The following is a 21,843-nucleotide window of genomic DNA, read 5'->3' on the forward strand; positions in this document are numbered from 1 at the left end:
GCGAGATGGAGAAAAATTCCTTGACAGATTATGCTCGAACAAAGGGGGCGTAAGGTATCCTACAACGATCCTGCTGCTATCAAGTTGGGGCCAGTTGGGGCAGCCAGGAAGCTAAAATTTACGTCACCAAGCCCGAAGGAGGTTAATAGTTGCCCACGCCGAAGAGAGGTTCGCTTGCTAAAAGTGACTGATGAGTGTACTCAAAAAATAGTTTTGAGACCAAGAAGTGTGAATGCTGAAGGAAGTAAAGAAGGTGAGGGTGGAGGGGAGGTTGAATTGGAGGGTAGGGAGTTGGGGAGTGGGGGACAGGTGAGTGGGGGGAATGTAATGTATGAGGAGTCTGCTATACATGTTATGGGTGAACCTGCTGCCAATCATTATGGTGATAAGGGAATGGTGAGCTCAAATATAAAAAATACTGCTAAGGGGGCAAAAGGTTTGAAATAGAGAGGGGCAATAATGAGGATCTGGTGATGGGTGAGAGTGAGAGTCAACAAAATGAGGGTGTGGAGGCTAAGAGAGTGTTGGAGGGGTGGGACAGTACGAAGAATCAGGAGGAGTCGGGGAAAGAAAAATTAAAAAAACAAAAAATAATTTCGAGCTCAATTGCCAGAGATGGGGTAAATCAAGTAGAGGGGTGTAGTAGAATCCAACCCCTCGAAGAGCAATGAAAATCCTAAGCTGGAACTGCCAAGGGCTTGGCAACCTTTGGTCAGTCAAAGCTCTCCGGGAGTGGTGTTGGAGAGAAAAGCCAAATATTGTTTTTTTAATGGAGACAATGATTGATGACGATAAATTAAGTAGAGTTCGAAATAGATGTGGCTTCACTGAAGGCATTTGTGTTAGTAGTAGAGGTAACTCCGGAGGCATGGGCTTTGGTGGAAAGATATTAATGTTAAAGTGCAGTCCTATTCGATTCACCATTTCATTGTCGATGTTTGTGACCACGAGGACATCCCTAAATGGAGAGCAACTGGAATTTATGGATGGTCGGAGCAAGAGAATAAGCATCTTACTTGGGCTATGTTACGTAGAATGAAAGCGGGTAGTACTCTCCCTTGTGTGATTTTTGGTGACTTCAATGAAATTTTAAGCCAAGATGAAAAGGAGGGTGGTGTGCCTTGAAGCGAGAGTCTCATGGATGCCTTTCGTTATGCCATTGATGATTGCGAAATGAGAGATTTGGGTTACAAAGGAAACATCTTCACTTGGAAGAGAGGGAACTCCATTGAAACTTTGAAAAGGGAGAGGCTTGACTAGTTTTTGGCAGATAGTATTTGGTGTAATATGTTCCCTCACTTTGAAGTGCGACACTTTCCGATTTATAGATCGGATCATGCCCCGATACTACTTGATACAATCAATTATTATGAACGTGGGAGGGAAGAATGTGCCTTTAAATTTGAAGCTTGGTGGATGGATAATGAGGAATGTGGTAAGATTATTGAAGATGCGTGGGTATGTGGAGTGGGCTTACAAACTGCTGAACGAATTAAAAGTTGTGCTGTGAGCTTAAGTTTGTAGGCAAGACGTTGCTATGGTGATATAAAAAAAGAAAATTAAGAAGACAGAAGGGAAACTTAAAGAAGCCCAGGATTGTGTCCTTGATGGAGCAATGCAAATCGCTTTCTAGTCAACTTGATGAGCTACACCGAATGCAAGAGTCGTACTGTTTTGCACGGGCTAGAGCAAATGATCTTAAAGACGGGGATAAAAATACCTCGTATTTTCACCAAAAAGCTAGCAATCGTCGACGCATTAATAGTATTAGAGGCCTATATGACAATGATGGTGTATGGAGGGACAAGAAGGAGAAACTAGAAGGGACCATTGAGGCTCATTTTTCGAACCTTTTCAAAACTAGCAGCCCGTCAGATTTTGAGCCAGCTTTAGGAGGGATCGAGCACATGGTGACTGATGACATGAACGAGCAACTATGTTCTGAGCCTACCGAAGATGAAATCAAGTTTGCCCTTTTTCAGATGCATCCAAACAAAGCCCCGGGACCCGATGGTATGCATGCTTTATTTTTTCAGAAATTTTGGCATATTGTTGGAAATGATATTGTTGGTTTTGTGAAAAATTGGTGGCGTGGTGATATGTGCTTGAAGACGATTAATAAAACTTGTGTGGTTTTGATTCCGAAATGTGAAGACCCTAAACGGATTTCGGAATTCAGACCTATAAGTTGCTGCAATGTGGTGTATAAAATAATCTCAAAAGTTATGTCGAATAAACTGAAACCTTTTCTGGAAAAAATTATTTCTATCAATCAGAGTGCTTTTTTCTCGAAAAGGTTAATTACCGATAATGCATTGGTAGCTTTTGAGATTTTTCATGCTATGAAGAGAAGGGGCGAAGGTAAGGAAGGTACGACTGCTCCGAAACTTGATGTGAGCAAAGCGTACGACAGGGTGGAATGGAGTTTTCTGGAAAGGGTTATGTACAAGATGGGTTTTTGTGACAGTTGGGTTCGTCGTATTCTTGATTGTCTGTCAATTGTCTCCTTTGCCTTTAAAATAAATGGGAAAATTTCAGGGTCGGTGGTGCCTTCAAGGGGTCTTAGACAAGGGGACCCGATATCTCCCTATCTTTTCCTCATAGTTGCTGATGCATTCTCGACTCTTCTAGCAAAAGCGGCGACCAATAATTTAATTTATGGAGCGAGAATTGGTAGGGGTGCCCCCATAGTGTCACATTTATTTTTTGTAGATGATAGCCTTCTTTTTGCAAAAGCTACTGTTAGTGAGTGCTCGGTGATAGCTGTCATTATCAGCAAGTATGAGAGAGAGCATCCGAACAAAGTGTTAATCTGACAAAAAAAGATGTCGTTTTTAGCAAAAATGTGAGTGATTCTCGTCGTGTGAAAATTGTTGGTATTTTGGGGGTAAAAGAAGTAGAAAAACATGAAAATTATTTAGGCTTATCGGGAAGTCTAAAAAAGCTATTTTTGCAAGCCTAAAGGAGATAATTTGGTGGAAAATTCAAGGATGGAAGGAGAAATTATTGTTTAGACCCGGGAAGGAAATTCTGATCAAAGCCGTTGCCCAAGCAATTCCGACATATATGATGAGTATTTTTAAAATACCGGAGGGGTTGATTGATGAGATTCATACACTTTTACCAAGATTTTGGTGGGGTTCAACCGACACATCTAGGAAGATGCACTGGCATAGTTGGGATGCTATGTGTAAACCGAATGAAGTCACAAGGTGGTCTTGGCTTTCGTGATCTTAAGGTCTTCAATCAAGCATTGTTAGCAAAGCAAATGTGGAGACTTTATTACAACCCGAACCTTCACCTTCATGCTATTCTTAAAGCTCGGTATTTTAAAAACAGCTCGATTTAAGAGGCATATAGAGGCTATGATCCGAGCTACTCTTGGAGGAGCTTATGGGGTGCTAAATCCTTACTTCTAGATGGTCTCAAATGGTGAATTGGGAATGGAAGAAATACTCGTGTATGGCTTGATTCCTGGTAACATAATTCCCTCCCATGATATGAATTATGATCCTGCGTTATGTGTTGCAGAGTTAATTGACCAACAATGTGGCGAATGGAAGGTGGACGTATTACACCAGCTTTTCTCTGATGATGTGTGTGCCCTCATCCTCCAAATTCCACTATCAACAGAGCTGCCAAATGATAGTTGGTATTGGGGGCATACAAAAGATGGTGTGTTCAGTGTACGTTCTGCTTACTGGTTTGGGAAGATGGGTATGGTACAAACAGGAAACAGTGCTGCTAGTTCACCTGATCAGTTGGTATGGCGGGTTGCTTGGGGAATTGATGGACCTCCTAAACTAAGACACTTTGTATGGAATGCGTGTAATGGCAGCATGGCAGTGAAAGCTGAACTCTTCAAAAGACATATTGCAACTGATGAGCTATGTGGTGGGTGTGGTGAGGCTGCCGAGACAATCTCTCATGCATTATTTGAGTGTAGGGTGATTAACCATGTATGGGGAGACAATGACTTTGCAGAAATTATAAACGACTCCCCTAGACATGCTCCCTTCTCGGACTGGCTGTTATGGATGAATGAGAAGGTCGACAAAGTGACTCTTAGGAGAATTCTTTCAATAGCGTGGGTTGTTTGGTTTTGCAGGAATAATAGGGTATATGCTGACACTCCCATGGAGGTTGATTTTATTGCTGCTGGGTTCCTACGTATGGTTAATGAATATATTAGCTATGCAACAAAGGTGTTCAGGTCACCTACTACTATTCAGACTGCTGCTGTGTCCAGGTGGGCTTGCCCCCCAAAAGAAATGATTAAGCTCAATGTGGATGCACATGTTGGCTTAGGTGGTAATGGGGGCCTGGGAGTGATAACTAGGGACTTGGATGGATGCATATTATGGGTAGCTGTTAAGAAGATTCCAGCAAACATGGAAGTGGAATGTGCAGAGGCTGCTGCAGTTCGCTATGGATGTCGAAAGTGATGCTGAGAAAGTTGTTAACAATGTTAGGCAGGCAATGAAAGGCTGTGCTCCTATTTGGCTGATTTACGATGATGTAAATCGTCTTGCAAAACATTTTCATGTTTTTTCTATTTCTCATATACGTAGAGCAGGAAATACAGTAGCCCATCTCATGGGACGATGGGATACTCGTAATAGTAATGAACTTATTTGTATTGGTACTATTCCGCAAAATCTATTGACTCTTGCGAATCTTGATTTGGAATAATAATCCTGCTAACGTATTCCCTCAAAAAAAAAAAAAAAAAAAGACATAATAATAATTTTAATAATAGTAATAATAATAATAATTTTAATAATAATAACAAGAATAACAATAACAATAACAAGAATAACAATAAAAATAACAATAACAATAACAATAACAATAAAAATAATAATAATAATTTGTATTTGATCTGAACTTATCTAATCTGATCTGAACTTATTTTTTCTGATCTGATCTGATCTGAACTTATTTTTTTTCTGAAATAAGTAAAAATAAGGTGAACTAAACAAGGTCTAACTTACAATTATGATAATTACTCAACTTATCTGATTACTTACACGAAAACATATACTCGTACTACGAATCTCAATGACAAATTTTTTTTTTAATATTGGTTATTAAAAAATTAAATATAACGCTCAAGGAAACCGAGAACTCGGCTAACACTAGCAATATTCATTAGCTCAATGAAAAAGCGTTCACAGTGGGACTCGAACCCACAATCTCCCGCTCCGGAGGCGAGCGCCTTATCCATTAGGCCATGCGAACAAGTCAATGCTATTTTTTGCAATAATTTTAAAAAAATTTCTTAAACCAATATTTAATCATCAGCTTTTGCATATCCATATAATTCCCATTCCTTTGGGTGTTTGTTCAGAAGTTTATAAAATATTTTAATTGTGGTTTCAAAACATTTCTTCGACAGAAAAATGTAAGTGTGTGTTTGGTAGGATAAAAAAAAAAGGAGCACGAAAATATTATAATTGAAATATTTGGTTGATGGAGTCATAGAAATTTGCCTGGTTTAGGATGTTCGATTTCACATAGTTTGTCTGTTACTTTCCCATCCCATTTAGGAGAGTTAGCTACCACTTTTAAATACGTTCGATAAAACAACCACTAGTTAGGAGACTACGAGTGTACTGTTATCCATTAACACAATCTAAATAAAAAGTACGGGATATACGTCGTAGTAATCGTTTATTTCAATAATTTATTTTTAAGGATCTAATCAATTACTTTTTAATTGATTTAAACTTATCTGAAACTACTAGAATTAAACTTCATTGTCCTTCTTTTTTTTTTTTTTTTTTTTTTTTTTGAACTGAACTAATTTTTTTTTTCCTCTATAAATTAAACTTATCTAATCCTATTAATTATTGTGTATTGCAGACTAATTAAGTTATTCACTCTATTATATCTTTTTTTTTTTTTGACAAACACTCTATTATATCTTAATCTTATCTTACCGTGCCTTTATATACTCCGTACATCTTATACTTTATTTATATTAAACCAATTTTCAAACACGTGTTTTTGAAATTTATGCCTCAAAGATTGCTTACTACACCAAATGCTAAGATATTGATAGACCAAAAGTTTAAAATTAAATCTAAAGGTGGTCATAGGCCGGGCCAAGGTTCAATTCGGGCCAAAATATGCTTGACCAAAACTTATGAATTGGAGCGGGCCTAATAGGCTTTTCAAATTTTTACTGGTCATTTAGTTTTTTTTTTTAAAGAATTACCGGTCATATAAATAAATTAACTGAAAATCATAAAATTATTTGTCCATGGCCCGTTCAAAAAAATTCCAAAATTAGGTCGGGTTATTGGGCCGGCCCATCTTGAATCTTGATCACCTTTATTTAAATCTAATAGTGTTTAGAGAGCCACAAGTGCGGGGTGAGAATCGATTCCAAAATCTACTAAAATCGGGAAGGAAACTCTAAACACATAAGCTATCCCTCAGTCTCATTTAAACCTAATAGTGTAGTGACTAGTGAAGACTAAGCAAAATAGAGATTACATGGGTAGCTTCAAATTTTGACTAGAAGGAAAAGGTGTTGTGTCATGTAAATCTAATAATGATTACATGTTACTTAACTGAAATCTAAGTGGTTTTGGCAGATTCAAAGTATTTAAGCGTTTTTGGAAAAAAAAAGTTACCAAAGCAAAAGGAAAATTATATGGTTGATAATGATATGTCAATTGTCAACACATTGAGTTTGGAACATTAAAAGTTGCCTATTTAATTTCTTTAAGGGTAATGCAATATGCTACCCTAAGGGCTGTATATAACCATTTAATATACTTCTTTTTTTAGTACTCGTATTTAGAACTGTTAAAAGCTGATCCGACTCGAAATACCGATCCGAACATGATTATTAACCGATCCATCTGAACCCGAAAAAATGGTGACCCAAACCCGACTTGACTCGACCTGAAACCAACCTTAGACCCGAGTATGTGAGACCCGAACCCAAACATGAACCGACCTGGAGATGACCCGACCCGAATGTAACCCGTAAATTATTGACCTGAACTGAATCCGACTTGTACTGAAATTGACCAAAACCCGTTTTAACCCGTCAAAACCCGAATTTAACCCGACTTGTTCCTAACCCGACCTGTTACAAACCTGACCCGAAAATAACCCAACTTGTTATTGACCCGACCCAAATTCAACCCGACTTGTTATTGTCCCGACCCGAATTTTACCCGACTTATTACTAACCGACCTAAAAATTCAACCCGATTTGTTACTAACCTGACTCGAAATCAACACGACTTGTTATTGACCCGACTTAAATTCAACCCAAATTGTTCCTGACCCAATTTCAAATCATCTTAAATTCAATTAGACCACCTTATTATTATTGATCAAAGCATTTTGTCTAGGGAGACCAAGTCGGTACAGGCCAACAAAAGAAAGGAGCATCATCCCCAAATTTAAGAGTTAAATAGAGTATATATATTTGTTGTATGGTCAAAGGAGATAATTATCTTCCTAAATTATAGACTATAGTTCCCTAGTATGTTGCCATATATATTATAGTCAAAGGAAATAATTAGCTTGATAAAAATGACAGTTATCTATTTACAGTTAGTTGAACCCGTATCTGACCCGACTTGGAAATGACTTGACCTGATTGTAACCCGCAAATTATTGACTTGAACCCGAGAATGACTCGACTTGGAAATGACCCAACCTGACTATAACCCGCAAATTATTGACTTGAATCGAACCCGACTTGAACTTGAGAATGAACCGACTTGAAAATGACCCAACCTGATTATAACCCGCAAATTATTGACTTGAACTGAACCCGACTCAAACCCGAGAATGATCCGACCTGATTCTAACTCGCAAATTATTGACTTGAACCAAACCCGACTCGAACCCGAGAATTACTCTAACCCGTTTTAACCCGTGAAAACCCGAATTAAACCCGACCTATTGTTCACCCGACCCAAATGTAACCCGACCTAAACCCGACCCAAACCCGATAAGACGTATGACCCGACGTGACCCGACTCAAGCATGACCCAATCTGAACCTGGCCCGCATAGGTTACGGCATTAACCCGAATTGACCCGACCCAAGTTGACCCGACCCACTCTTACCCGACCCGTTTACCCGAATTAACAGCTCTACTCGTATTAAGTTGATAATTTATCGACAATTTACGAGTAAATCGGTGTAATAAATGTTTATATTGTCAACTATTTCCATTTTTAGTTTCTTATATATATCTTTTTACTTTCTTTAAAATGATGTTTTTTGGGGAACATTAAATGTTGTCTATTCTTTATAATGAAATAATTGAATAATGAATAATATATATTTTTTTTAAACAGAATAATGAATAATATAATTAATCAATAGAAATAACAAAAACACTATTATGTTAAGTCATACTCGTATTATTTTATTTTTTTTGAAGAAATCAATGTTAAGTCATACTCGTATTTGATTCTCGTTTTCTAAAAAAAGTCTTATTTGATTCTCATTTTCAATAAAAGTCTTATTATTTGATTCTTAATTAGTGCTTCAAAAAATTATTAAGACATAATCAATAATTCAATATTATTATTGATAAAAAAATATGCATTGACAAATGTGCAAAACTAGCCAAGGATCATAAAAAAAGAAACGAAAGAAGGAGAGTACTATTTATCAAAACTCTCAAGTAAAGGTGGGCATCGTGCCGGGCCGTGCCTGGGTGGGGCTCGTGCCGGGCCGGCTTCGCGGCGGGCCGTGCCGTTCCGTGCCAAATTTTGGCACACCCCAGCCCACGGCACGGCCCACGTGCATGGCGGGCCGTGCCGTGCCGGGCTGCGGGCCAACCCATAATTTAAAAAAAAAAAATATATATACGTATATAAAAAAAAAATCGATATATATATATATATATATATATATATATATATATATATATATATATATATATATATATATTTCTTTTTGAACAACTTAAGTTTATATAAATAATGTTATTTTTTTTTTATGTTTATGTTAATGTTAATATATTTTTTTTAACAACTTTAATTTAATTAAATTTATATAAATAATTTATGTTTAAGTTTATAAACTTAAACATAAATTATTTATATAAACTTCATTAAATAAGTTAATATAAATAAACTTAATTAAATAAGTTTATATAAATAAACTTAATTAAATAAGTTTTAATATAATTAGGCATGGGCCGTGCCGGCGTGCCGACCAACAGGCCGACGGTCGTGCCGCCCGCCGTGCCCGTGCCGGATTTCAATTTTTGTTCACGGCACGGCCCACGGCCCACAAGTGTGCCGCCGTGCCGTGCCGTGTTGGGCCATGCCAGAGTCGTGTCAAGCATGTGCCCATCTTTACTCTCAAGCTAGGTAGGTGTGCATTCAAAATGATAACGCAATTACATTATCTTCAAATCTCCTTGATGTTAGATTATACGTAGTATATTGTTTATAATTGTTTTATTTTTTAATTTTATTATTTTCTTATTTCTACTTATGTGTGCATATAAAATTAGTATAATGCAAACAAGAGAGGGCATACCCTTTTTTTTTTTTTTTTTTTTTTGAGTGAGTAATTATTAAGGTGGCTTGAAAATTTTAGTGCATGATATCTATTTTAAAGTGGCTAATTAAATATAGTGAGCTTTTTTGAGAAAGTGGAGATGGAAGATGTCTATATATAGCTATTTGTAATGACTTATAAGTACATAAAAGAGCTAAAAATAGTTAACCTACCAAAGTTGTACATTAGAAAGAGGAAAGAAAATGGTGAGAGAACCATGTTGTGGGAACATGGGATTGAAGAAAGGGCAATGGACACCAGAAGAAGATCAAATTCTAATCTCATACATTCAACGATTTGGACATGCTAATTGGCGGGCACTCCCTAAGCAAGCTGGTACATTTACTTCATTACTTAACTTATCTTCGTTTAGTATTTCCATCAAATCGTATTTTATCCCTGAAAATTAAATCCGATGTAATCTCTTTGTTTTAAAATAAGTGTCTCAATTTAATAGACACATGTGATAAAGTGGAACTTTGAATAACAATATTTGCAATACTTTTTCATGATTAATAACTATGTTTAGTCTTATGCATAGTAGCATATCATCAAGTATCAACAAGGAGGTTACATCTAAAATCATACTCATACTCCGTATAATACTAACTAAATAACAGTGTAATCTCTCAGTTTTTTTTTTTAAATATTAAATCTCTCTTTATTTATTAATGTGGGATACTCACATATACTGTTTGAGAATGAAAACTATAGAACAATAGCCGTTACTAAATTGTAAATGCTTAAAGTGTATATATACGAGGTTGATATTCCACTATGCCAATATGTCAATTTGTCGAATATGTGATGTCATTAGGTTTGATGAGATGCGGAAAAAGTTGTAGACTTCGATGGACAAACTATTTAAGACCAGATATCAAACGAGGCCATTTTACCATTGAAGAAGAAGTAACCATCATCAAAATGCATCAAATAATCGGAAATAGGCATGCTCTCTTACGTTATCACTTATTTAATGTACATGGTTTATGAATACTACGTCCTTCGTTTTTTTTTTAAAATAGTTTGACTTTTGCACTATTTATATGTCAAGTTTGACTTAATTATTTTGCTATTATAAAATAAATAAAGGTTATTATATAATGGAAAATGTTATACATAGCCCTTAGGGCTACATATAAGCATTAAATTTACACTTGAAAATCGTAAAAAGTTAAGAAATCATAAAAATATAAACACTAATTACCCTGATTTACTGTATTTAATGCTTATATATAACCCTTAGGGCTACATATAACATTACCCTTATATAATATTTCATTAGATTCGTCACAATGTCTGTTTGTTATAATCTTTATTAATAGAAGATATTAATGGTCAAAGTTACGCCTTGACAAATGTGCCAATTAAACTGATGCATTTTTAAAAAAAGAGGGAGTATCGCTTTTCTTTATGCTAATTCAATTGTTTTTTTTTTTTCCCTCTAAAACTTAGGTGGTCTACTATTGCAGCTAGATTACCCGGTCGAACGGACAATGAGATAAAGAATTATTGGCATATCAAATTGAAGAAAAAGGCTAAACAAGTTCATGATCAAGAGGCTTTTTCAAGCCTAATTGGAAGTTCATCATCTAAATTATCAAATCCAATTTTAAATACAACCATATTGAGTAATTTTTCAGATATTTTCCATAATTCGTTGGGAAAAATGTCTAGTAATTTGGGTGTATCAATGGAATCATTAGCTTTAAAGAATAGTTCATTAGGTCCAGTTTCTCCTGCACAACTCCTAAAGGTTGATGACTACGATGATGTATTGTTGTTTTGGTATAACCTTTATCGAAATAGTGGGGAGTCAACATTGTAAGAAGGGAAACAAGAAGTCAAGAATACAAGATATCGAAGTACAAAATTATGTGACAAGATAACTATTACGAAGTAAATGTTAACTAGTCTTTTGGCCTATGCCATGCACGGATTATATATACTCCCTCTATTCCTGAAACTTCAACTTACTTTGTATTTGCACGGTCTCCAGTGAATATGTTTGACCACTAATAACTTCGGCTATATATAGTAAATTTTTTAAGAAGTTAATATTTGAAAAATTTATCATATAGAGTATCTAATAAGATCAAACTTGTTAATTTATTTGATTGTATAAATCATGAAATGTGGTCAAAATTATTTTATTTTGACCACTTGAATAGTAAGTGAGTCGAACTTTCAGGAACGGAGGTAGTATAAGAAAATTAGAAATGAATAAACATTAACAATTTTTTGTCTTTTGAAATTCCTACCTTTTAAAAAGTATGAAAAAACACTTATGAATAGTGTGATGGACAATTATATTTTTACAAATGTTTGTTTATTTATATGCCCCTATGGTAATTAACATGATACTAATTGTCTCTAAGCTTTTCCTTATGTGATTTATTGATTTAACTCTTATGAATATAGTGTTTGGACAATTATACCCTCTAAAATGCTTATTACTTATTTGCCCTCATTAGCACGTTAATTGTCATTTTTTTAAGAAAACAATTATTTAAGAATAGGAAAATATTACTCTGTATAATCGTATAATGAAAAATATATTAATTAATTTGATAAAAGTTATGTGAATTGAATAGGGAAATGAATAAAATTGATAAAGAATAATATTGGAGATGGATGAGAAAGATAGAGTGTGAAGGCAAAGAAGAATTGTAAAAGTTTTGTATAATTAATAAAGTGGAAAGCTAAACGTCGCCCTCGAATATCTAATTAACGCCCGTAAAATATAGTAAAATTACTTATTTATTCTTATAATAACGATTATAAAAATAATTAATTTTACCTTAATTTCACACTTTTACTGTACACAAAAGTTTTTACCGTTCTTTGTAGTGGTCAACAGCCACCAACGCTCATGGGTCAACCACCCTAACCACCGTGATTTTCAAAATCAAACAAATTTTTTTAAATTTTGCAAAATCAAATTCGTTAGATCTTATGGACAACGATGAAATACCAGAAACACAACCTTTGACGGTCGCCGAAGGCTCGTCAAACCGTACGGAATCAGTACGTCGCAATATTTTTTTAAAAAAAATTCAAAACCCAGGAAACGCCTAGTTTTTTTCGAAACATCCTAGGTTATTCGAAAAAACTAGGCGTTTTCTGGGTTTCGTTTTTTTTTTTTATTTCACGTATACGTTGATTGTTATTGGGTTTTACATGGTCGAAATTATTATTGTTATTAAATTTATATTATAATATTGTTATTAGAATGATTATTGGGTTTAAATCATTATTTATATTATTGAATATATTAAGTATTTTATAATTAGTGTGTTGTTAGAATTGTTATTATTATTAGTCGTGTTTGTTGGTTCTTAACTTTTATTAATATTTATATAGGATTCTGAGTCCGAGGATGGTGATGGTGTGGACTATAGCGGACATTTTTTGATAGACGAAGTGTTTTCGAGTTTTGAGGATGCTGTTCTATGGGCACAAAATGTTTGTCGACCGCTCGGATTTATGTTAGTGAAGGCTCCTTACAAGACCGATGGAAGTGGTCGACCGTATCGATATGTGAGTTGTGATCGTGGAAAAAAGGGCATGATAAGAGACATGATGAATGCGATACGCAAAGACACCAAAAGCAAGGCAAACAGTTGTCCTTTTAAACTCAAGGTTGAGTATGTCAGAGTAGTAAATGGTTGGAAACTTAGTTGCTTGAACGTCACTCACAATCATTCTTTGGTTGTTTATCTTGAGGGACATCGACAAATTAGCGGTTTTAGTATTGCTGCTAAGCAGGTAGTGCGTGACATGACTTAGGCACAGGTGCCGCCTCGACATATCATGAGAACTCTTGTAGAAAAGTTTCCCGGAGACCGTCCAAACATCAGGCATGTCTACAACTGCAGAAGTAAAATAAGAATGGAGCAATTCGAGGGAAGAGAAGTAGTTCACCAGGTGCTTCATTTGGCCAGACAGAGCAATTACCTCACTTGGGTTTTTACTGATTCCAACAATGTGTTGCAACATGCTTTCATGGCACACCTGATCATGAAAAATTTGCTACGCACATACCCGTACGTGATAGGTATGGATTCCACTTACAAGACGAACCGATACGACATGCCATTCTTTGAGATTGTTGGGGTTACACCGACTAATCAGAATTTTCTTGTTGCATACGCATTCATGAGGTCAGAGTCCCAAGAAAGTTATCGGTGGGTGCTTCAGTGCTTGAGGTTGTTGATCGGTCATCATAGAGAGTCGTCGGTACTACTGACAGATAGGGAGCTTGGCCTTTATGCAGCGTTGAAGAGCGTGTTTCCAAAGACAAGACACATGCTGTGTGTGTGGCATATTAACAAAGATGTTGAGGCGAAGGTTACTTCCATGTTTGAAAAAAAAAGGAGATTGGTGCCAAGTTCAAAAATGGGAGGTGGAGGCTTGTGATTAATGCTACATCTGAAGAGGCATATAACAGAGAACTTGCAGTGTTGAAAACCAAGTGGAGTCGATGGCCGAAAGTGATTGAATATGTTGTGGACACTTGGCTCGTACACAAGGAGAAGTTTGTATTGTTTTGGACAAACCAGGTACTACACTTCGGCAATGTTAACAACTGCAGGGTTGAGAGCCAGCATTCAGCATTGAAGTGTTGGATTGACAGTTCAACAGGTTCTTTAGACACGGTTTGGGCTCAGGTGCACTGCTCGATTGAGAACAAGATCATAGCCATTCGTAATGGATTGGAGGCATGTAGAACAAGTCATGGTCAGAAGTACAAGCATAAGCCTTTGCATCAGTTGAATGGAAAGGTATCCCACTATTGTCTATCTATTCTTCTCGGTGAGACGAACAGGATGTGAGGGTTGAGTACGGATATCCATCAACGCTGTGGGTGTGCTCTATGTACTACCCACGGCTTACCTTGTGCGTGCCAAATATACGACTCGATTGCTGCAGGGAAGGGGTTGTATTCGAAGGACATTCATCCATATTGGAGGACCCTTGTCATTGGAGATGGTGTTGACATTCCTAATATAGTTGATGAAAATGATGAGGATCGAGCTCATTTCCTCAACCTTGTTGATCAGGTTACTGCCAGCGATCCTGTGATGCTTAGGCACGTGTCACGAGTTATTGAGGGTGAGATGGATCCTAACTACGATGACCTTCAGGAGCCTAGAGTCAACCCCCGTGTAAGGGGACGACCACCCGAGAATCGTAATAGGCGGGATCCTTCGTTTTTCGAGCATGTTCAACGTAGTGGGCGAGAGAATCGATCTAGAAGTAGGCCACCCCCATTTGATACAGGTGATTATTGATTTAAATAATATTTTTATACATCATATATTTTAATTTAACTATATGTCATATTATGTTTTTGATTTTGTAGGTACCGGGTTCGACATGCGACAATGCAGATACAGCTACGCTATTCCCAACATCATTTGGCCTTATGTCGTAGGTGTTAAGGACGTTATTGGAGATGGGAACTACGGATTTCGTTACATAGCAGATTTATTGTACGGAAATCAGGAGGAGTGGTGATTGGTTCGACATCAAATGGCAAATGAGGTTGGTTCACACCCTTGGCTGTATAACATGATTTACTACGACATATGGGGCCAAGGGGTTGGTTCAGGACTGCAAAGGGAGGTAGACCGGATCAGATGGGACGGTGATGCGTGTGGAGAGGAGCACTAGATGGTAGCACAACAGGATTTTTTTGCTATTGCCACAATATGGAATTTGGTGATGATTTGTTATGGAGTAGGAAATAGACCGTCATGCTACTATCCATCTACTACTATTTTACCGTTGAACAATCGTGGACGCTTAGATAGGCCTTCTGGTGAGTTTATGATTGGAACTGTTGGTGGATCGCATTTCATTCGGTTGCATATGGATCGTGACCACCCACTACCTCCAATTTCACCAATGTGGTTTAACGCTTGTCAGGCAAGTGTAGATGGGTGGGAGACAAGGTACGAGAGAAGGCTTCAACTGTGGCAGACATTAATCAACTCTTAAGTACTGTTGAGTATTTTCGTGGATTTTGATTAAACTTTCTTATAAATTTATTAATAAACATGGTTATTTTTTTAATTTATTTTACGCAATTCTTTTCAAAATATATTAAGCAAGTACTACATAATTAGAAAATAAAAAACTCATACATAAATGTCAACTTGATAATTTCCAACAAATGTGTAAAACTTAAATGTCCACTAACAACATCCAAAACATAGTCAACATCCAAAACATAGATAAAACAACAAAATCCAAGCTAAAATACATATGACAACTAATCTCCAAGTCCTATTGCATTCCAATCATCAATCACTTGCTCCAACATTGCTCCGGTGTCTCTCGATAGCGTAGGGTACTCACTAAGTGATCGCTGTGCTGTAACCATGAATCGTCCTACCCACTGCACAAATAATTATAATTGTATTAATAGTAATTATAGGAAAAATAAATAAAAAACAACTAACAAAAAACTTACATAATCAACGTTGGTCCTCTCAGGAAGACCGTGATCATCCTAAACATTAGGAGTGACGATAGGATGGCTAACTCTCCTAAACCATGATAGGTAGTCAGGTGCACAAGTATGTCCTCCAGGTGGAACTCTAGTATATCCACCAAGCAGAAGACTGAGCGCAGCACCGGGAACAAATCTATCCCACATGCGAGTAGTCATCTGAGCTGAAAAACTGACCCTATAAGACTTAACACTAACTGGTCTCTGAGCATCATCGGGCCTAATCATGTCACCGGGAATATCCTGTATAAACCCCAAATGTCAAACAACTCGACCGGCATATATGGCTCTATGATGCCTTGATAGCGAATACATCCGGTAAACGCAGTCCTAGGCACCTGCAATGCAGGAAAAGCTCCATACGGCAACCAGCATACCTACAAATTAATACAAGTGTAAATCAACTGTAAATAAAAGAACTGTAAAACAAATAGTATTACGTATCTATTTATACCTCATGGTCACCCAGCTGGTCAAGTCAAGTACGAAAGGACACGAGACGCTGTTGATGCTTCCTCGCCATACCAACATCCCATAACCCTGCACGTGCATATGGAACGTCTCGCGTCAACACACCCTGGTGAGGTCGAAAACATGGAAAGTACTCGTATATCCAAGCCTGTAGAAGAGTTAGACAACCAGCAATAGAATCACATCCATTTCGGGTGGCATGCCCGAGCTGACGATACAAGTACGCTAGTGTGGCTGAACCCCAGGAGTATCTCGTCAACCTCTCAAGGTTATGCTCCACAAACAACTCAGTGAGAAAAGAAGGGTGGGTACGAGAACCACTCTTGTCAGTAAAGAGCGTGTTACCCAATAGGACCCATATGTAACCAATGACCTGAGTCGCCTCTAGTTGCTCTGCACTACGACACCTAGCAATAATCTGGTCAATATGGACGCCACCGTTCTTGTAGATGGCAGTCTGAGTCCTGACCTGTAGCTCCTCCGTAGTCAACTGTAACAACTCAGCTGCAAATGTCCTATACTGGTCATTAGAGAGGTCATCGACAACCATATCCCATCAACCCGAATAGCAAGTATGTGGTGTACATCGTGCAACATGATGGTCATCTCACCAAAAAGGTAGGTGGAATGTGTTTGTGTCTGGCTGCAATCTCTCCACAAAAGCAGAAATCAGCAGAAAATCAAGGTGGTCGTGCATAATGCTCGGCAGGTGCGACAACCCAGTCTAGCGTATCCGCGTAGCAATGTCTGCCGTAAATTCCTCTATCCATTCAATCAACGATCTACACACAGTTGCTCTAGTATGACACCGCAAAAACTGTCGATCTTCCCCATCCCAAATATATCGAGCAACATGGGCCCCGAAACTAGGAATAACAGTCCCAACCTCGGGTCCACCCTCCATCGGCCCCTGAACAAGCCAAGGTGCTACAGATCGAGGTGGTCGTGAACTCGTAAATCTCCCATCAAGACCTCTCGTCACGACAGTCGGATGCTCCTCAGCATCAGCATTAGCATCATTGTCCTCAGGTCCATCATCATCGTATCTCGAACCCGAACTCGAAACCGAGCTAGTAGTCCTCAACAAAGGATTAGGACCGGCTCCCTCCTGTTCATCCAAATAAGTCCCACAACTCTCCACTTCTCTGTCGCGCTCTGGTAAAGAACTACCTTCCCGTATACTAATCCCCGGCCCCCTATCTCTCCTAATCGACGCATTAATGCCGCGTGATCTAGCATGCCGTGGACCAGAATCCTCGACTACATTCTAAATTTAGAATAAAATGGCATTAATAATTGTGCTTTTAAATCTAATGAGTTTAAAATAGCATTAATATAAAACAAACAAGCTTGACCAAACAAACATTTCAACCAAATACTAAATCAACATTTCATAAAATTCAAATCTAACAACACCAATTAATTAACCAATTAATTATAACAAAATCAACCAAACAATATTTCTAATAATTAACAATTATAACAAAATCAACCAAACAAACATTTCATAAAATTCAAATCTAACAACACCAATTAATTATAACAAAATAAACCAAACAAACAATATTTCTAATAATTAATAATCAAGCAAACAATATTTCTAATAATTATAACAAAATCAACCAAACAAAAATTTCAGAAAATTCAAATCTAACAACACCAATTAATTATAACAAAATCAACCAAACAAACAATATTTCTAATAATTAATAATCAACCAAACAATATTTCTAATAATTAATAATTAACCAATTAATCATAACAAAATCAACCAAACAAACATGTCATAAAATTCAAATCGAACAACACCAATTAATTATAATAAAATCAACCAAACAAACAATATTTCTAATAATTAATAATCAACCAAACAATATTTCCAATAATTAATAATTAACCAATTAATTATAACAAAATCAACCAAACAAACATTTCATAAAATTCAAATCTAACAACACCAATTAATTATAACAAAATCAACCAAACAAAAAATATTTCTAATAATTAACAACTAAATATCTAAACTTTCAACCAAATACTAAATCATAAATTTAATTTTCTAAATAATAAACTAGTACACATATCAACCAATTAATTATAACAAAATCCAACAAATAATATTTCTACTCAACAACAACTAAATATCCAAACTTTCAACCAAATACTAAATCATAAATTTAATTTTCTAAATAATAAACTAGTACACATATCAACCAATTAATTATAACAAAATCTAACAAATAATATTTCTACTCAATAACAACTAAATATCCAAACTTTCAACCAAATACTAAATCATAAATTTAATTTTCAACTCAAAAATAAAAAAATAAGATTACGGGACCATGCCATACATAAATTGATCTCCATAATTACGGGATCTTAATACTCTAGTGATTATTTGGATAACATAATTTTAATTCAAAAATCTTGAACTTTAGTTGATTATTTAATTTCTAATTTCCAATCAGTTCTTAATAATAATAAACAACAACCCAGGAATTTAAAAAAAAACCCCTATACCGAAAAAAAAACCCAGGAAAACGCCTAGATTTTTCGCACGTCCTAGGCTGAAACGCCTAGTTCGTGCGAACAATCGTATGGTTGTACGAAAAATCTGGGCGTTTCACCTCAACCGCCTAGATTTTTCGTACAACCACACGGTTGTTCGCACGAACTAGGCGTTTCAGCCTAGGACGTGCGAAAAATCTAGGCGTTTCATGCAATTCCAGAAAAAAAAACAAACCTCTTCTCCGCCGGCGACCGACTTCCCTTTGTCCTTCCTCGGCATTACCGCTGTGTAGATCAGCGACCTACTGCTCCGCCGATGTGGTGGTGGTGGAGGTGGATGTGGTGGTAGTGGTGGGTAGTATGAAGAGGTGGTGGTGGTGGTGGTTGTTGTTTAGAGAGAGAATAGGAATTAAGAGAGTGAATAAGAAGTGAAGGTAATTTTTGTTTAAGGGGGTAATTTTTTTGGATAAAAAAAGGGTAAGTTAGTAATTTTACTATATTTTGTGGGCGTTAGTTAGATAATCGAGGGCGATATTTAACAACCCCTTAATAAATTCAAAGGGAGTTTTCAAAAAAAAAAAATCAAAGGGAGAAAGAGAGTAGGATTTAAATGAAACATATCTAAAATACTATTATCATAATCGCTTTAATTAATCCAAAAAAAAAAAAAGTTACCTCAATTGTTTGAAGACTAAAGGAAACTAATTTTATTTATTATTTTTTTTTTTGACAAAGGTTGAAAAGATGAAACAACACCACTACTCATGTCGGCGCTAGCGTTTGAGTAGCTTTTAGGTAACTTTTAGTGGTTTGACTTGGTCAACCCATTACTTAACAAAAAATGTGAGTGTTTGACAAAGTAGTATTTAGGGTAGCTTTTAATGGTGGAGGCAGCTTTTATGAAAAATTAGAAATATTAGCTTTTGAAACTAGAGGTAGCTTTTGAGGTAGCTGTTGAAAATTTAATCTATTGTTTAAATACAAAATATTGATTTTTATATGTAACAGCCAGTCAACCGCTATTTTACCGAACACTCACACTTAAATTATCTATCTTCACAGCTACAGCTTGTTGACAGCTAAAAGCTATCTACACAGCCAACAACTACCTTCACAACTATATTTTGCCACTAAAATAGTAAAATGAGCGTTCATAATATTGATAAAGCAATGAAAAAAAAAACATGCATAAACATAATCAAGGCAATGAAGTATTATCACCAATTCACCACAATCAAAGTAAATAAGGGCATAATTTAATACAGAGTATACAAAGCATACAACTACATTATATCACGAATAGATTTGTCAATAACATATTTATGAAACACTTGAGCCTGTTTGGTGGTAGCGGTTAGCGTTTTAACCAATCAAAACACTACTATAAAAAATTTAAAAGTGTATGGCAAGGTAGCGGTTTTAATAGCAGCTAGCGATAGAGATAGCGTTTAGGTAACTTTTTTCAAACGTTAAAAATAATAGTCTTTAGAAGTAGCGGGTAACGTGTGACACATTTTTATTACTCCCTCCGTTTTTAAATATTTTTGATCCATTTCTCCATGCGCAGAGTTTTAGGAGAAATTGGAGAAAATAATAAAATAGAGCGATTTCCATAGATAATGCTAAAATAAAAATAATTCCATATATATGTCAGTTTTAAAACTATTCCCCGTGATACCCTACACGAGTTTTAAAACTATTCCCAGTGATACCGTACACATAGGCTTAGTGAAGGTTTGTAAAATCCGAGGCTATAAATAAACGCTAATACCATTAGCGGTTCTAATTTGAAGAACCTTTAACCATTACAGGTTCTTCAAATAGAACCGCTAATGGTATTAGAGGTTCTTCAAATTGAACCGCTAATACCATTAGAGGTTCTATTTAAAGAACCAATAACCATTACAGGTTCTTCAAATAGAACCGCTAATGGTATTAGAGGTTCTTTTTAGCGGTTTTAATTTGTGTATAACCGCAATCTTTATTAGCGGTTTACTACTAGCAAAAAACGAACAAAAAACCCGAGCCTACGTGGCGGTATGCTGGGAAATATTTTTTACAGCAGCGTATACACGGAATTATTTTTTATTTTAGCATTATCTACGTAAATCGCTCAAACAAAATATGAAGGTAGTAGGGTAAGTGGAAGAATATAAAATTGTAAAAAGAAAAAGTAGTTGAGAGAATTAGAGGAGAGCTAATATAAAATTAATAAAATATGATTTATGTTGGCTCCACTAGGTGAAAGAAAATTAATTAAATATTATACTGTAAAAGATTTTCAAATAAGGAAATGAAACAAGTATTTAAAAAGGCCGAAAAAGAAAAGCGGACAAGTATTTAAAAACGGAGGAAATACATTTTAAACAATATTTATATGAATTTTAATATATTATAGTATTGCAACTGCTACTTTTGACAAACACTCATACTATCAACCGTTACTTTGACAGCTAACCTCTACTTACTACTAATTGACAGCTACTCGCTACTTTAACAGCTATCCATTAATTGACACCTAAAAGCTACCCGCTACCGCTACTTTTGCCAAACAGGATTTTAAAAGTTAACAAGATTAAATTACCCTAAAATTTCTTGACAAAAAATAAAAATAAATAAAAAAAGATCCAAAAAATTGCACTCCGTATTTGGTACACTTTACGCCTAAGTTTTTGGATAAAAACGTTCACAGTGGGACTCGAACCCACCATCTCCCGCTCCGGAGGCGAGCGCCTTATCCATTAGGCCATGCGAACGCCTCAATATTCTTATATTCCCCATTTTTTTATTTA

General features: G+C 36.1%; 2 protein-coding genes and 2 non-coding genes across 4 annotated transcripts; 2 read left to right on the forward strand and 2 right to left on the reverse strand.

The window, feature by feature from the left end:
* The first annotated feature begins 1,607 nt into the window (after positions 1-1,607).
* LOC145575256 (uncharacterized) lies at positions 1,608-2,816 on the forward strand. The gene is made up of 2 exons (XM_081633147.1): positions 1,608-2,013; positions 2,323-2,816. The coding sequence occupies exons 1-2, from the start codon at positions 1,608-1,610 to the stop codon at positions 2,814-2,816; spliced, it is 900 nt and encodes a 299-aa protein (XP_081489273.1).
* A 2,352-nt stretch (positions 2,817-5,168) lies between these two features.
* On the reverse strand, positions 5,169-5,241 carry TRNAR-CCG (transfer RNA arginine (anticodon CCG)). The gene has a single exon. It is a non-coding gene; the product is annotated as a tRNA-Arg (tRNA).
* Positions 5,242-13,443: 8,202 nt separating this feature from the next.
* On the forward strand, positions 13,444-15,072 carry LOC145575257 (uncharacterized). The gene is made up of 4 exons (XM_081633148.1): positions 13,444-13,913; positions 14,147-14,367; positions 14,485-14,835; positions 14,918-15,072. Exons 1-4 carry the CDS (start codon positions 13,444-13,446, stop codon positions 15,070-15,072), a joined length of 1,197 nt encoding a protein of 398 aa, XP_081489274.1.
* Positions 15,073-21,734: 6,662 nt separating this feature from the next.
* On the reverse strand, positions 21,735-21,807 carry TRNAR-CCG (transfer RNA arginine (anticodon CCG)). Its single transcript has one exon. It is a non-coding gene; the product is annotated as a tRNA-Arg (tRNA).
* Between the last annotated feature and the right edge of the window lie 36 nt (positions 21,808-21,843).

The sequence above is a fragment of the Chenopodium album genome, chromosome 13 (genome assembly GCF_948465745.1).
Source record: "Chenopodium album chromosome 13, dcCheAlbu1.1, whole genome shotgun sequence".
Classification (NCBI taxonomy): Eukaryota; Viridiplantae; Streptophyta; class Magnoliopsida; order Caryophyllales; family Amaranthaceae; genus Chenopodium; species Chenopodium album.